This window comes from Mytilus edulis, chromosome 3 (assembly GCF_963676685.1).
Source record: "Mytilus edulis chromosome 3, xbMytEdul2.2, whole genome shotgun sequence".
Lineage (NCBI taxonomy): Eukaryota > Metazoa > Mollusca > Bivalvia > Mytilida > Mytilidae > Mytilus > Mytilus edulis.
This window is the reverse complement of record NC_092346.1, coordinates 65,554,606-65,573,510: the sequence shown is the minus strand read 5'-3', so window position 1 is coordinate 65,573,510 and position 18,905 is coordinate 65,554,606. Positions and strand designations below refer to the sequence as shown.

The following is an 18,905-nucleotide window of genomic DNA, read 5'->3' as shown; positions in this document are numbered from 1 at the left end:
TTACGATGTCCTTTATCAGTATTGAAACAGGAAGACATTACAGTACACAGACTCTTGGTGTTATTTGACTTTGACAATGTCATTTACACTGTCCAAAAATACGACAGTGAAATTTTGTACAATAGAACAGCTATCGAAACCGTATTAACATCTGGTTGCATCCGTTTGTAGTAGTATCTTTTGACAAATTCTAGACTTAAAAAAGATTGTACAAATTGCGTTATTTATATTGATCTTATTCCGAAAGTCCTTCAAGGAGCAAGTTTTAAACAGTAAATTTTTGAAATATTCCAAACAATTTTCGTGATCAAAAATACGTACGGCTGATTAAAATTTAGTACTTTTTGGTTTATACGCTCTTTATTTTTAAACAAGTTTCGGCTTTTCAAATATTTTGACCTCGAGCATCAACGAAAAGTCATTTATTGTGTATATGGTGCAGATAAGTTGGTACCGTTAATCTTATTGATTGTTTTGTAAAATACTGTAAATTGTTATACAATTAACCGTAAATCTGATTTCATGTATCAAATTATTATTTTGCTCAAATTTTCATAAAATTGCAATTCACTTTTCAACTTTGGTATGTCAATAGAATATAGATTGGAAACGGAGAATGCATCGAAGAGACAACAGCCTGACCATTGAGCAGAAAAAAAAACCTAGGCTGCAAATGGGTCTTTAACGCAGCGAATAAAATCCAACATCCAGATGAAGGTTTTACGATGACCATGCAATAATGTATACGCGTTCACCTTAATAGTCCTCACACTAAACTACAAAATACACAGATGAACCAAATTTTAAAAAAAAAACACAAAACTAGCAAGTGCTACATTTTGTATTGTTACATTTTAATGTTGTGTTTCAGTTGTGTCGTAGTTCTCCTCTTATATTTGATGTCTTTCCCTCCGTTTTAGTTTGAAACCCGGATTTGTTTGGTTTTTTTCTCAATCGATTTATGAATTTCGAACAGCGCTTTACTACTGTTGTCTTTATTTATCTAGACCAAAACTACGGGGGGATTAAACGTGTTTTGTCCCCGAGGTTATCACCAGCTAAGTAGTCAGCACTTTGGTGTTGACATGAATATCAACTATATGGTAATTTTGATGAATTTACTGTAAGGATTATTCTTTATCCCAGGCATAGGTTGCCTTCGCCATATTTTGCGCAACATTTTTGGTGTTTTGGGTTCTCAATGCTCTTCAATTTTGTACTTGTTTGGCTTTCTAACTATTTTGATATGAGTGTCAATGATGAGTTTTATGAAGACGAAACGCGCGTCTCACGTATCAAATTATAAGCCTGGTACCTTTGATAACTTTTTGTGAGATCGCACCCCTCGGCGTATACCTATAGCTAAAATGTAATCTACAAATATTACCCACAGTTTAAAGAAACCCGAATCCGAATAGAAGAAACAAAGCGAAATGACAACGATCAACATAAGTTAAGAAAGGACTGTAAGCAGTTTCTTACACGCCTGCTCCAGGGCTCAATAAAACTAATGGAAAGATTATGTCTTAATCATATGAACATGTTCGACCCATAACGTTTGACATCTTCGTGTAAAGACCAATTCCAGTTTGTTTGCAAAACAAAGTAAAAAAAAACATCTGTCATAAAAAACAACAGCCGGGTATAGAAAGATAAATCGTTTACAGATTTTCATCCCATTAATATTGCAACATAAACGCTTCTCTTCACAATATGAAGCATTTTCGATGAATTTGAAAGAAGCTTCTCACAGTACCTCGCAGCTGATAATGAACATTATCAGCAAGCCGAAAACTTTGTTATCGGCACATACCCATTCCTTTGTTATTTAACTTGTATATCTTTTTAACTATACTTATTTGGCAAAGAATTTATTTTTATAAATGGTAAAAAGTTCACCTTTCTATCTTCCTTTTTATTTATTTTTTAAATCAAGTGTCTTTCATACTTTAACATGCTTTTTGATTTGATTTTAACTTTTTTTTTACAGATCATGGATTCATTAGTTGAAAATGTGTCAAGATCAGAAGGTGTTACCACCAATTTTTCGTACACACCAAACTTAAAATTCGAAGACACAACAATATTGTCGAATACCTCAACAGCATCCAATAGCATTCTTGACTACGTTAATATGGTTTCCATACCGATATGTTTGGTAACTGGTGTTCTCGGCAATACGATAACAATTATTTTGATGAACACGAAAACATTTTCCCATTTTGCTTCGAAATACTTCTTAGTCGGATTGGCGATTGCAGATATGAGTGTGCTCTTGACTCAGCCGTTTAAAAATATGTTTGTAATTAGATATTTTGGCGTTGACTTGCGTGCGCTTTCGACAATTGGCTGCAAATTTTATTTTGGGGTTCATAGAGCTGGAAAGATGATGTCATCGTGGTTTGTAGTTTATATGGCACTAGAGCGATTAGCAGCAGTTAGATTTCCCCTCAAGGTGAAGATCTGGTTTTCAAAACGTAATACACTAATCGGAGTCGGACTGATGATGCTTCTGATCACTGGATTCACAGCTGGTTACTCGTATTGTACTAAAGTAGATCAAAATAATATCTGTAACCCGGATCTATATGACAGGAATGATCCTAGCGCTGTCATGTTGTATAGAATAATGCTCAATACTTGTGTTACGCTTTATTTCATTGGACCCTTCGTGATTCTTCTAATCGCCACACCAACCATCATAATTAGTCTGATCAAGCGTGAACACGACAAATCAAAGCTGTCACAGATTAATGCAAAAAACGCATTAGCCAGACCAACAGCCATGTTATTGTCCGTAGTGTTTGCGTACATATTTTTTGTCACACCAATAGGTGTCGTGCGCATTATTATCGATAACCATGGAGTCAACCTGTTTGCTGTTAAAATGACGTGGTTTACAACTTTCAGGGATATAAGCCATTTTCTTGAATTGATTAACTATTCCGTCAACTTCTTTCTATACGCTTGCACATCAAGGCAATTCCGTCGGGGTTTTACTATTCTTCTTAGCGCAAAAATTATCACCAATCGTCGATAAGACGTCAGTTCTACTAGTACTAATTCTAGATCTAAAACTGGGGCCTGGTTTTTGAAAATATCTTATGACTAAGAAATGCCTATATGGTTATATGACATAGCATAGTCGTAAGATATGTTTATGAAAGTGTCACAAGTTACAATATTTAATAAATTTGTCGAAAACTTAAGACCACTGGCGACATGTTTTATGATGGTCTTATGATTGCCATAAAAGATACGGCATACATTCACTGATTTATCTTTGCACATGTAGCTTCATATGCATCTTTTTGTTGTTGTGTTGCCTAGTCTGCCAAATAGGAATTAGTTATTTCTCACCACTTCGTCAATTGAAATCTGAATGTCATGCGACGTAAAAGTCGGACTTCTTTTCTACTCATGTTTGTGTATAATAAATATCTATTTTTTATCCTTATATATAAAAAAAAAAACAAAAAGAAGATGTGATATCATTGCAAATGAGACAACTCTCCACAAGTGACTAAAATGACACAGATATTAACAAATAATTTCAAACAAATTATTAAGACAAATTTAAATTTCTTTTGATATATGATTTCATGTTCAGTATAATGCAACAATAAAATATTCCTAAATAGTAGGAATTGTAATAATCATTTTTAAATATTTTTTCAGGTTTACCGTTGTGTTTTTTAATCATCATTCAAAAAGAAATAAAATATGTTCACTTATGACAGTCATAGGAGTAGCATAGGTAGAAATAGGGACACCTTTGAGGTTGCATGGTAGTATTTCCTGGCCCATAGGGATAAAAAAAATCCTTTTTTGAATTTTATCACTTTCTAACACTGACCAAATTCTACATACTCAGTTGAATGACGTACACTAATTATTATATTCATTAGTTATCAGTTATTTTAATATGTATGATGACCGTTTATATTTTTCATTTGCTATTTTTGGAAACATACGGTCACTAGTGCTTTGATGTCTTTTTTTTATCATGCAGTATAACAAAACTTTCAAAAAATCTGATTCATCCCTCAGCTTTGGAAAGTATGTTCAGTAGATACTGGGTTGTTTTTTTTTTTTTAAATCACACTGTTTATATATATTGACTTCAGTAGTGTACACAAACGAGCAACTTAATTTCCGGAATGTAAATACTACCGTGCAACCGTGATTTACAGTATATGACATCGGTGTCCCTGTTGTTCCGTTGTTTTTATCTTAAAGTTGATGTTTTAGTTTGTTACTGGGATTTGTTTTTGCTTAATCGAATCGACTGTTGAACAGCGGCATGCTACTGTTGATTTTATTTATACATCATATGAAAGTCATAAGATAGTCATAGAATTTGTCTAATGATATACATTGTATCTTATTACATATCTTACTAGGCTACTTTCGAAAACTAGGCCCCTGGTCTGAAGATAACTATTTGTTTACATTAACTTACTTATGTATTTGTGCTATGTTGTGGGTTTTTTTTTTTCTTTTCTTCGTGTAAACACTTTCATTCTATTGCTTCTGACTGTTTTGTTTGTAAAAAACATCGTTTCGAAGATTTTTGCAATTGAGTATTAAACTAGGAAAAATATGTACTTTGTTGAATATCAATTAATGCTATATACGAATACATTAGTTGAAAAAATCATTTAAAAGAACAGTTTAATGATAAGCAGACATGTAACATATTTGACACTACTGTTGAAGTTGGATTCATAACAAACTGGACATATACATATTATAGTTAATTGCTATTAATCAGTATTGCAATATGCATTGTGTTTAAATGCAATATCAGTATTTAGTTCTATTATAATCTTTAATCAATTCTTATTCTATCTTACTTTTGAGATATAGTTTTTCATATGTGACGTAATTTTTAATGCCTTTTCACCATCGTATGTGACGTCATTTTCATAATTTACTGCGTTGAGGCCTGGACTGAGTCGGGTGTGTCTATTCTGTGTTGGTCTTTGCATTATGTATTCGTGTTTGTTTTATGTAATGAGTTAATACTTCAGTTTCATTATGTATATCTGTTATATTTATTTGATAAAATTTACTGTTTGCAATAGCATTAATTGTTCTAAATAATAAGGATGTTCTTATCCTAAGCATAAAAACATAGCCGTATTTGACACAACCTTTTTCAACTTTTGATCTTCAGTGCTGTACAACTTTGTACTTTTTTTCGCTTTCGATCTTTTATATCTGGGCGTCACTGGTGAGTCTTGTGTGGACGAGGCTCGTTTTTGGCGTATTAAATTTTAAACCTGATGCTTTTTGTTATTCATTAATTATGTGTTTCTTTGTCTAATACGTTCTCCTATTTATTTGTATTGTAGTCCTGTAATATTATGTTGTCATTTCAATGTTATATATAACATTGCCATTGCAAGTGCGAGGTTTGGCATGCCACAAAACCAGGTTCAACCCACCATTTTTTCCTTTAAAAATGTCCTGTACCAAGTCAGGAATATGGCAATTGTTGTATTATAGTTCGTTTCTGTGTGTGTTTTTTAACGTTGCGTCGTTTGTTTTCTCTTATTTTTGAGTGTAAATTGACATTGAGATAAGACGTGTCACGGTACTTGTCTATCCCAAATTCATGTATTTTGTTTTGATGTTATATTTGTTATTCTCGTGGGATTTTGTCTGATGCTTGGTCCGTTTCTGTGTGTGTTACATTGTAGTGTTGTGTCGTTGTTCTCCTCTTATATTTATGCGTTTCCCTCAGTTTTAGTTTGTTACCCCGATTTTGTTTTTTGTCCATGGATTTATGAGTTTGAACAGCGGTATACTACTGTTGCCTTTATTTGCCTCTATTCAGCCCCGAATAACACAGAACCTATTGTGTTTATATAGATTAAAAAACCTCATCATCTACTTTACTTTTTCTTAATCGAGCGACATTGATGTGTATTTTATAATGGAAACGCGCGACTGGTGTAAAAGTTGGTATTCCTGAAATGATTATTTATTAAGTCTCTCAAATAACTGTCGAAGGCGGAATAGCATCGATCATAAGGCCGCTGCTTCCTTGCAAACGGTTTTAATCTTCTGGAGCACATGAAAAGAGAAGCATATCAAAGTGGACATGTTTGGGCTCGTCCGGATTTATGCATTCGGCAGGTTTCAAGTCATGAACACAGGAGTCGGGTTAAAGAAAGAAAAAACAATTACAATTGGAAACCAAAATGGACTTCCTTGATGGCCGCGCACGCTGATTCTCGTGTCATAATTTTTTTAAATGCGGATGCAAGAAATTCAGCTGTGTTGGTAACTGTAACTGCTACCGTTCTGGCCTTCAGGTTTGTGTATTGGTAACTGTCAGATAATTATAAGATACAAAATGTAAGCAACCTGTCTTTCTAAACAAACTATATATACATTTGAACTTGACAAAGTCCGTAATATCAGTTGATAGAATGATCAAATTGACATTTTCCACGTTATGCCATTTTTTTTTATGGCCAGCAGCTGAATTTTTTTAATTATCATTTAGTCCACCCATATACCAATTTCACGCTTGTATCACGATTTGCACAAATATGTCCATAATAGACTTATTGTTCTTCTTCTTCTTCCCTTAACCATATATATTCTTGTATGGGACAATAAAACAAATGAAACGCATAAGGGACCATGGGAATGGCGAAATATGGGAGCTTTGTTTGGGAGACTTCGTAACAGCATCCTGTTACAATTACTTCTTGTTGTAATTATTTTTACGGCTATGATCTGACCGCTGTGCAATAAATTCCTGAACAGACACAGAAACAAAACAAATCAACCGAAACATTAAGAGAAGACACCATTAACCGAGGAATAAAATGCAGCGTTTGAAACAAATATTAACAAAACTACTAGTATATGTTATACAGGTATATACAAATAATTTAAAATTTGATTTCATTCTCATTTTTATTTTTACAATCTGAATGTACACTTTTACTTTCCCTTTCAAAGATCTAAAAGATATAACCAGATTCCATTTTTCATATGGGCTTTAAGCAGAATAAGTATAACAAGTGACAAAAAGTTAAAAGGTCTTCGATATCAAAATCAGATAAATAAAGATCATCATTCACACTTTTTTATACAACAAAAATATTACCTTACTGGTATCGAAGTTATGATACGAAACGAACCTAACCTTAGCAAAAACGAATTCCAGCAGTCCAGGTTTTAAAATTATACACAATTTCGTGTCTTCATTTTCATGATGCGAATAATATCTAACCAAAGACCCGTGCAAACAACAGTTTAAATAGTGTTCCCGTAATCTTAAATAGTTTTTGATGTGACGTCAAAAATACTCCGACTGAGAGATTTTTTTGGGGTTTTATTCTAAATCGATTTATGACTTTTTAACAAGGCATGATTACAGCACTATTTTCCAAAAGTTATACAACCGATAATTCGAGCTCGGTCAGAGAGAACATATTTCCTTCATTTGAGAGTCGTTTTGCAGTCATATGTTTATGCTTGCCTCGGTTAGTTTTATAATTTTCTCTTGTATACATTTTGTTCAAGACATAGATGTGCAGAAACACTGTATTCAACTGCAGTCAGTCTGTATTCTACGTAGTAATAAAATTCAATTTTAATTATATATCTCTAGTTAATTGGTAAAGAATAAAAGATATATTCGTATTGCTAAGTTTTATTGCGCGCTAATTATGTAAAAGCAAAAGCAAAAAAAACTTCTCTCAAAGCTGATTTACTTCAGTAATTGAACTGGAAAATGTGTATACATGCACTGAATCTATATTCTAATTACGACTTCATTTTTCATTTAAAATTTTTATTCATATTCATTTCGGGTTTTCAAATATTTGTATAGTTTAAATAACTTCAAATATTTTTTTTTCTAATTGATAAATTCTTAATCATACAGTCTAATTTATTACGTTTTATTCGCATTAAACTATTCAATTTCTGTTAATGACAAACTAAGCATCAGTTTCTTGTACCAATATATGTACCAATCAAATAATAGCCATTTAAACCAGTATACATGTATAAGTACTTGAAAAAGTAATAGTCATCTTAGAAATATTTTGTAAAGAATATGAATTAAATGCTTTACAATTTTAGAAAAGCCGCTTATCACTTTTATCATATAAATTCTTAACTTAAAGTAATATTTCCTTGTTATCTTCAAATACTGTAAATAAGTTTGTCCCTGAAATTGATATTTTTAACTATTGGTTTGTAAACATATATGGCGAAAAAATTAACCAAATATAAAGATATGTTCCTTATGACAACGTTGTTTGGGATCGAAGTGTAACTGTTATATTCTGTGCTTGATCCTGAATCTTTTCCAAATCAGTCTCTTGTCCGTCACTCAAAATGACAGTTTTAATTTTCCTTGGAAAATATTTATCTAAATACAAATTCATTTTCTCCTGACCAAGTTTTAATTTTCTTTGTTCGACTTTTTTCCGAATGTCTGTCAACAAGGCGTAAATACCTTTCCGCTCATCGATTTCGTCATCTTCAAAATATCTAACGGCTTCTTTTGGATCAGTAAGATACCCTCTGTTTCCGTTCACTACTTTTTCAAGCATTTCAGGTTTTTCACGATAGGTATGAGAAATCTTTGGCCTCAAATCAACGCGATATCTTTTTCTGTTGATAAAAAATTTCTTATCGAACTCAACGCTTTCTGTGCCTTTAAGATGGTCTGTTTTGGTTTTTAGTTGCAGCATTGTAGGTATACATGTTGCAGGTCTTTGCTTTTTTATAACGGGTCTCCGCACTGTCAATTGTTTTCTTAGAAGATCTTCTAAAGAGTCAGTTGATTCGTTAACATTGTTATGTTTTGTATCATATATCTTTCGTTCATTTGCAAGCCGTTTTGCTGTTAGTTTTCTCTGTTTATCTCGGTAAACTTTTAATTTCTTTTTGAAAACATTCTGTTCACGACATAAATCAGCAGCAACCATGTCTTTATCGCCTTCTATTCGGCGCATGGTAAATTTGAGAACAGTTTCGTCGACGTAGTTCTGACGAAGAACATTTTTATTATTTCCAACGTCAAGTAACCGTTTTAAACTAAATACACTTTCTTCTCTTTCAACAGATATATCTGACAATAACTGCAACGAAAAGAGTAATAAAAATTTAATTTACGCAATTAAGAAAAATTGAAAATATATGTATACGTTCCTTTTGTGATCTAAAAAAACTTTTTTATATATAAAATGGAATCTTTCATGATGCGAAGATTTAAAAATCTCTTAAGATTAAGCAAACATTTGGAGAAAAAAAACTTTGATATTTGATATTAAGGTGACACGGGTGTTTTCAGTTTCATAGACTACATAAATCAGGGAAAATATCTCTCTTTGACTTTATAATGGATTTAAATTGCGAAGACAATAGAAACATGTCCACTCGAATGTATGTGTACGTGTAGGTGAAGTTCTAATAATATTAATACACCAAATTGCTTCATTACATATTTACCTCTGCAAGGTTTTCATTGGTACTTTTACCAGACTCTTCTTTTGGAGGAGCTGTTGATGTCTCTGTCGTCGTTTCGTTCGACATTCTAAATGTAATCAAATGGGTATTGCATTTACATCATCGGCTTTCTTTACAAAATTCGTCAACCTATAAAAAACACGGAAGTGCTAATAGCTTTACGTTCATATTATAAGACTTCAATTCAACCTGTTTTTAAACAACGAATAAACTCACTTGAGCACTGGTCCAAACTGAGGGAAACAATAGTGATCTATCTCTGGACTTACTTTCAATATTTCAATAACTCCTTTTAGTTCTTACTAAGTATTGGTCTGATGACTTAAACCCTTTCTACATTTTTACATTGTGTTCTTATGTCGTGTTGATATCGTGGGTTGATTGTTCACAAACATGGTTAACAGAGCAACATTATGTATGTGCCTGTCCTTCATCCGATACCCGTTAATCGTTGGTTGTAACTTGTTGGGCACTGTATGGACTTTTTCACTTTGTTTTCTAGCAAAAATCAGGCTGTTGGTTTTCTATTTTGAATCGATTCATATTTTGTCATGCCGTGTCATATTTTTTTTTTTTTTACTTTTTAACCGTTATGGTTTTAACTTTTAACTCAATGTTGTAAGACGTACGGTATATAGGTGTTTTCATCCTTTTCATCTAGTTTCACGTTGATAGATGTTTCAATGATAACGATATCTCCTTATTTTTAAATTTCGTATTTAACAAAAACAACTTTTTGGTAGCAGCTTCCTGTATATGTTTTGTTTTTACCTGTTTTTGTGAATCATAATAGATACGGAGACATTATTTAATCCTTTATATAGATGCAATATTTTTACAATAAAACATTTTAATAGCAAAGAATCAATATACATTTAGCAACCACTTTTACAAATCACTGCATACATGAATACGTTTCAAACTACTGTTTATATACTGATCATACATGAACTCGTATAGAGTTACTTTAATTTTATTTATTTTTTTCATGCCGCTTTTTCCTTTTTTTTATTTACATTTTTTTTTTTGTCGTTTTCTCCATTATATTACACAGTCAGATATTCCATGTGACTATAGCTTTAAGTGTCAATTTAATTCATTTATTTGCTTGTTGTATACTAATTTGGGGAAGAATCAATTTACGCCAATTGCAGTTTTGAAAAGGTAATAATTGCGCCACTCTCTTTTATTTTGATGGTATTAATTGCGCCAATAAATGAAATGAAATTGCGCCACATTTACCTGTAAATATTAGTTTACCTATATCATACCTGTACATGTTTTACTTGTCAGAGCGACCTTCAAAATTAGCAAATTCATAGCTCTTCAAAATTGAAGAAGAAAATTTAGAAAGGAAAGATTTGAAGTATGTGCGTCCGTCAATGAATAAAGAGAGAGAAGAACGCTGTATCCGGCTCAACTTAAAGTCGAGCAGAATTTCACAGAATGTTGGATGATATTGTTGTTGTTACAAAAAAAAAGATGATGATGGTACCTTTAAGTGTTGTCCAAAATATTTCAAACAACTTTATACTACACATGACTTTAAGAATGGACATTATATTCCCTTTTAGTATTTTGTCTATTGCCATCAAAATCAAAAGCTTGATACAAGAAAATGTTTTCCTGACTTGGTGAAAGTTGCAAGAACTGCCGGTCCCAAGCCCGGATAGAGGAAGAGGGCAGTCAATCATAAAGGAAGAGGAGATTCAATCATTTAGTTGTTATATATAAATACAAATAAATAAAATTGGCGCAATTAAATGATTATTTTATTGGCGCTAATGATACCTTTAGTTTAGAAAATTAGGTGGCGCAATTAAGTTGTGGCGCAAATGAGTTACTTTTTGGCGCAAAAAGATATCGCCCCTAATTTGTGCTGTGAGACAAATATAATACACATACAAAACGTTAAGGCCAATTCTAAAGGATGTCCATAAAAACTTACAAATTAAACCGCTATCGAACAACGTTATTTTCCGAAGCTAACGGTAGATTAAACTTATATTATATCTAGCTGAACCTGTGCTACACCTCATCAGTTAAATTTTATACATGTCTGAATGTAGAATCCAAGATTTGTTTGAGCCAGCATTATTTTTTAACCTACAAACCATTGAAGTATACTTCTCACACGGTAGCTTCGTCAAATTCCTAAAATTTAGTCGGAATATATTCTCTTTAATTTCAATATTTTCAATTTCCTATTTTAAATTAAAAAAACAAGTGAACCCATTTTTGAAACGAAAAGTAATTCTATATACAATGCTAAACGTAAACAAAACTTCTCACTTTAAATGAAACAAATATTGGCAGTACCGAAACTCACCTTAACAGAATCGTTGAAACATCCAAACAAAAATGCACATGTGCTTTGTTTTTCTGGGCACATAAATTATGAATCCAGAACAGGTTCAAAATCTTAGTGGAGTAATTCATGAACTGATTTAATATTCCATCATCCATACAATGACATTTGAAAAACGTGTTGTTGGCGACGATTATTGAAAAACCAGAGTAAATCATTAATAGTAAATTGCATTCAGTGAATCAGTGATTTTAAACTATCGATCATACTAAAGTGAAAATATTTATTGTTTTAAATCAAATACGCGTATATGCAGTTTGGTTTAGAATAGTTCATAGACAAAGACACTGTTGCAATATAATGCCATTCTGATGGACTGATAGTGAACTTCAAATGGCCTGATGACCAATTTTAATCGAATGGTCATGATTTCGCTTATTGTTTCTTATGAAGTTTATAGGTTAATGGCATAATTATTCACATGATTTAATCTTTTTAATTGTCCTAATCAATAACGAAAAAGACGTTAAGAGAAATTCTATAAGCCTTAAATATTGAAATTCCCTTGCAATAAAATAAATATTTGAATTTGTAATAAAGGATATTGATTTGTGTAAGTGATTTACATAAGGGCCTAGTTTCTAGTTATTCTAAACTTCCGGAAACCTGTATACATTCCAATATTTCATATATATTTCAATATCTAGCTTACATCTGTTAAAAGTTCGCCAAGTCAGGAATATGACAGTTGTTGTCCATTCGTTTGATGTGTTTGAGCTTTTTATTTTGACATTTGATCAGGGACTTTTCTTTTTGAATTTTCATCGGAGTTCAGTATTTTTGTGATTTGACTTTTTACTAAAGAAGTATTTGTCGTAGGGCCCATGTTACATCACAATATTTAGTAGGTTAATAATTAAAAATTCATTATGAGAAGCTTCGGTTGTATTGAATTGTATTTTATTCATGAATGCTACCTCCTTTTTCCCCTTTCTTTATATCCCCATTAACATGAAAGAACCTTCTCGTACTGAATGTTATTTTTTTTTAAAGCTTACGTCTTATTTTTTTTTTTTTTTTTTCAAATCTAGCTAAATTCACAAAATCGTTTTGGTTATACCGGCTCTTTTTTCTAATTCTATATCTTAGGTTAAACAATTTACCTTTGATAAATGAATTAAGCTGTTCTAATAATCTTTGATTTAAGAGTTTTCATATTTTTAGCATGGTGAAGTCATCTTTTTTTTCCAGAACAATAATTATTAGTACAACAGGCGAGTATCTGAATTGATAAGGGATGATTTCATGAAAAAAACGTTTAACTTATAATCTTCTACACAACTATTATAGCCTGTGAAAAAATCTAATATATATGAGGTATATTAGTATATCATATCGTTTGCATAACCATGCTATTGAAATGCAGCATGTGTTAAATGTTTTCTAACGACAAATGTGTTTAAAAAAAAAAGTAGTCAATTTGAAAAATTTTGACTTTTTGTATTTCTATTTCTCAATAGGTGCCTTTATGACATGATACTAAATATTTGAAAGTAAAATAGAATTATAATGATATGTATCAAAACGTATTAAGCCATATACATAAGAGAAAGTAGGCCTAAATTTTGAACTATTTGACTGATATAGAAATATATATATAAAAAAAAAACACAGAAAGTTAGACATATACTTTTAACTTTTTTAATCCCATTTTACATTTTTTTCTGGTGAAAGTTTTCACCAATTAACGAAAATATAATATTTCAAAGAAATAATTTCATTTTTTAGTCACGACAAAATATGAAGTTATCCAATTTACACAAGTTTCCATATAAAATACTGAAGTCTTACCTTAATCATACCTTTCTATCTCTCTATGACAGTACGGAATTCTCCCTGTCCATAAAAAAAGAAAAGGTTGCCTGCTTTCGAAAAGAAATTTATATTTTCTCTCAATTCATTAACATTAAAAACCCTATTAAGTAAAATGTATTGTTCTATTTGATTGTGTTTAAACTATCTATAATATTTCACGTCATACTTGCATAAACATAGAGATTAAAACGAAATAAATATATGGTATAGAATTTCTAAAAAATCCTGTCTGTTTCAATATCTTATATAGACTATTTCAATGTGTATTTCAATGTTGTTGAGACGGTATTTCAATTTAAATACACAATCGCTTTTAAAAGGGGTAAAGTTTTAATGAATTGATACGACATCATATTTTCCACCATGACTTAAGGAAACATTGAAGTGTATACACCGTGAAAGTTTGTCACACAAAAGGCATTGAAATCTCACTTAAACAGGAAAGCAAACGAGCATGTTTTTGATTAATATTGCAGTTTGATTATATTATTATCATTCATTTGTATAAATTCAATTGATTTTTTATCAAAACAAACCACTAAAATATTTTTAAACGACGTGAAAATCTTGTTTAAATGTTCCCATATTAGGTATTTGTATGGAATCTTACAAAAGGGTCGTGTTTTGTTAAGTGATATCAATTTACCGTTTTACACTTCATGAAACGAAAATAAATATTTTCCAATACATTACAGTATTATTGCCAATAACGGACATTTCGTATAAAATTTATGTAAAAGAGAATAATATCTCAATAAACCAAAAAATATAAATATACTTAAATAATACTCAAATTGTAATCGTATGTCACATGAATCAAAGAAAAAGGAAAATCACAAAACTACTGCATTCCGAGGAAAATTCTTAACTGATAGTCCCTAATTAAGTGGCAAAATCAAATGACAAATAAAGGCAACAGTAGTATACCGCTGTTCGAATTTCATAAATCGATTGAGAAAAAACAAATCCGGGTTACAAACTAAAACTTAGAAAAAACGCATTAAATATAAGAGGAGAACTATGACACAACAGAAACACAACAATAAAATGTAACACACACAGAAACAAACTATAATATAACAATGACCATTTCCTGACTTTTTAAGACAAAATGGTAGGTTGAACCTGGTTTTGTGGCATGCCAAACCTCCCGCTTTTATGGCAATGTTAAATATAACATTAAATGACAACATTACATGATGAAACACATCAAACGAATTGACAACAACTGTCATATTTCTGACTTGGTATATAGACATTTTCAAAAGTAGAAAATGGTTGATTGAAGGTTCTTTGGGGTTCCGAATTACACTTAAAAAAAGTATGTTTAGAGCAAGGATTGTTGAGGTGAAAAATTACAAATACATGTAGTGGGGCTAATAGACAAACGTTTTAACTGTATGTCAAGCTATAAATGATCTCGATTTTAGACGAAGAGGTGAGAAAGATACCAAGGGATCTTCAAACTTGTAAGAAACAAAACAAACCAATATTACCAAGACTTAACACGAAAAACGACCAAGACAAAATAAGTTAACAAAAAAAAACAGAAAATTCAAGACTGACCAACACAAATCACACGAAAAAACGGGATTGATTTCAGGTGCCCCGGAAGGGTAAACAGATCCTACTTCATACGTGACATCATCAGTGATAAGGACAATGGGAACATAATCGAGACATGTATTCCACAGCGGTCAACCAATAGTGATGGCTTCTGTAAATGTTCAAAGGGGAAATGTCAACGTCACCACTTGGAACTCATGGTTTAATATAGCTTCCTCGTTAGCAGCAAGGTCTAACAAGGAAATCATGATATAAAATGCAAGAAGACTTGCCAAACCTTCCCACGGTACAATCAAAACTATTACTGAGATTAGTGTTGATAAGGTAATTGTTTGAGAAACAAATTCAGCTTTGTATCTTATTTTATTGAGTATTGTCTTATTAGAAATTTTCGAATGCTCAACTGTTTTTCAAAAATGCCTGTTCCAAGTCAGGAATATGACAGATGTTATCCATTCGTTTGATGTATTTGAGCTTTTTAGTTTGCCATTTAGTTTTCCGTGGAGTTTGTTATTACTATTTTGATTTTTTGTTTGTGTAAAGCCTAGTTTTGTTCGTTAATTTGAAGGTTTGTATTTACTGCAAAAGATTCTCTTATTACTGATACTGAGCTGTTTCTCTTATCATCTATGGATATTTAATCTAGGAAATTTTATTTTATTCTACTTTAATTTTCATTCCTTCTTCAATGAATTTTCCATACAGGATATCTGACTTCAACAACGAAATTAGAAGTTATTTTATTTTTTTCTTTCTGTCATCACTGGTCATAGCACAAGATCTCTATAGTCGCTCCGTTATCTGGGAAAAAAATGTAAAATTTTCAGATAACTATTGGTCTTGATAGTTAAGACAAATAAACATGGTTTCAAATCAATTGAATATAATAGAAGGGATATGATGTAGAAATCTAAAACAAAACATTTCTACAGATCCATAAATAATGGACAGCCCATAAAAATTGCTGTTCGTCACCTCAGTCTTGCTGTTACGCCTAAAACAAAAAATCACAGAACAAATTATCATATTTTTTAATCTTAGTGCAAGCCGGCTCTAGTATGGTTTCGTAGGAATTCCTTGCTGAACGATCATGTAACGACATCTGTTTATTGAAGAACACGGCACGGTAATATCAATAAATTATATACTAAAAGGAAAAATAAAACTCACAAACACTGGTATTATTTAGCAAACAATCTCATTGTGAAGTATAAAAACAACACAAAAATTTTGACAAAAACGATGCATACCAAAAATAATTTCGTAGGAATTAACGTATTGATAAAACAAACAATTTAAATGGATCCATAACAATTTCTATAAAATGCGAACGGATAAGGAAATGTGAATGATAATAGGTGGGTAATCTGAAGACAAATTCACAGTATTAGTAAAAATATGGAAGCAAAACGCTTTGCTGGGTATCGACCTTCTCATGTTACAAAATTGGGGAGAGAACAATATTTAACAAGGTGTATTCTAATTTATCATAATTGATACAAGTATATGCATCTAGACTAACATACATTTATTGTACATGTATTCTGCCGACGTTAATCTGCCCAACCTAATACATGTATAATTTAATACCTCTCTATGAAATACCAAAAGTAATGGGCTATTGTTGAAAGTTGATTGCTGACCCTCTGAACTATATAAGGTCCATATGTGACTTTTAGAGGAGATTTCATCAAGTCTCCCCCTAGTGGTTAGGCTGGAACAAATGCACTTAATATCACAAAATACTCCATCAGGACTGAACAGTTATACGATTACATGTCCGTGTGACGATTTGTTAAACATTCGAACAATTCAACTTTAAAGACTGTTTCAGTTTGGGGAAATTCGAACATTTGAACTTTAACATCATCCTGGATTTTGAATTACATAATAAGATTTATTTATCTACTTACTGACTTCATTACACACTCAACAGCAGCGACACATGTTGATATTTTGTGGTAAAGCAGGACTATATGGTGTTATAATGCATGGTACAAAATCCCTAAACCCACAAATCCTAAAGCAAAGTTATGACACTTGATATCAACCATAGTTTTGGTTGTGTTCGTGATATTCAGACTAGTTTTTTCTATGGTATGATTTATTTATGTTTGTTTTGTCGTCGTATTTTGTTTAGTTTTTTTTTTTTGGCATTGAGTTGTCAGTTTGTCTTCAACTTTTGAGTTCCGATTATCTCTTTGGTATTTCTGATTCATTTTGTTTACTTATTATAATAATCCCAGTGAAGTATCCGACGTTCTGTTGTGACTACTACTTAATACAACACTATACGGCATCTCGAACCGGTTTGCAGATGTCGATAAAGCAATATCTGTACATTTAAGAATAGTTATCAAAAGTACCAGGATTATAATTTTATACGCCAGACGCGCGTTTCGTCTACATAAGACTCATCAGTGACGCTCAGATCAAAATAGTTCAAAAAGCCAAATAAATACAAAGTTGAAGAGCATTGAGGACCCAAAATTCCAAAATGTTGTGCCAAATACGGCTCAGGTAATCTACTCCTGGGGTAAGAAAATCCTTAGTTTTTCGAAAAATTCAAAGTTTTGTAAACAGAAAATTTATAAAAATGACCATATTATTGACATTCATATCAACACCGAAGTGCTGACTACTGGACTGGTGATACCCTCGGGGACGAAACGTCTACCAGCAGTGGCATCGACCCAGTGGTGTAAATAGTTCCAGGATTATAATTTTATACGCCAGACGCGCGTTTCGTCTACATAAGTTTTATCTGAGGGTCACAGGTGAGTCATATGTAGACGAGTCGCACGTATGGTGTATTAAGACAATAACAATCAAAACCAAGGATTAAACAAAGACTCATAAAACCAAAAGACATTTACATCAACAGTTATAAATAATAAATAATAAACAACACGAACTCCACTAAAAACCGGGAGTGAAATCAGGTGCTCCGGAAGAATAAGCTTTTCCTGCACCGTATACGGCGCCCGTCGTGTTAGTTCAGTTCGGTGAGGATGGACGGTTATTATGACATTGGAAGAATATTAGATATTATTTCTGACACACTTTTGTCATAATGGCCATTCAGCTCATGATGGCGACCGTAAAATTTCTTGAGTGATGACCTTAATTTAATTGATTCATAGCCCTGTGTTAGCAACTTTTGAGAAAGCAGTATGTCTCGTTCAACAAAATCAACGTACTTTGAGCTAGCTCTAGAGTAATGTATCAATTGAGACACATATACTCCATATCAGTGGTGCCGCTGGGATGTTGCTTCACAGAAATGAAAAGTTGACTATAGGAAAATTAAAATCATCGCGTTTGTCATAAATTCTTGTATTTAACCTACTATCAGTAGTCATTTCGAGAAAAAGGTCTAAATATGAAGCAGATTTATCTGTGTTGGAGGTATCTATAATTTCAGGTTCACTTGGATATATTAAATGTAAGTGATCACTTAATCTATTATTATTAAGAGACAGTACATCATCAATATACCGAAAGGTTAAATTAAAGACTGGGCTAATTTCTTTTCTTTTTTCTGTACAAGCCCTTAGATAAATTCTGCTTCATATGAATACAAAACCAAATCTGCAAGTATAGGAGCGCAGTTGGTACCCATAGGGATTCCAATAGTCTGTTGGAAGAA

At 31.9% G+C, this 18,905-nt stretch overlaps 1 protein-coding gene across 3 annotated transcripts; it reads right to left on the bottom strand.

The window, feature by feature from the left end:
- Positions 1-6,920: 6,920 nt before the first annotated feature.
- LOC139517148 (uncharacterized) lies at positions 6,921-14,053 on the bottom strand. 3 transcript variants are annotated; one of them, XM_071307853.1, is made up of 3 exons: positions 13,667-14,053; positions 9,490-9,636; positions 6,921-9,119 (listed from the first exon to the last, which is right to left on the bottom strand). In XM_071307853.1, exons 2-3 carry the CDS (start codon positions 9,571-9,573, stop codon positions 8,277-8,279), a joined length of 927 nt encoding a protein of 308 aa, XP_071163954.1. In that variant the 5' UTR covers positions 9,574-9,636; positions 13,667-14,053; the 3' UTR covers positions 6,921-8,276. The 3 variants fall into 3 exon arrangements, with proteins under 3 accessions (XP_071163954.1, XP_071163956.1, XP_071163955.1); XM_071307855.1 differs by having other exon boundaries at positions 13,678-13,964; XM_071307854.1 differs by lacking the exon at positions 13,667-14,053 and adding an exon at positions 11,837-12,015.
- Between the last annotated feature and the right edge of the window lie 4,852 nt (positions 14,054-18,905).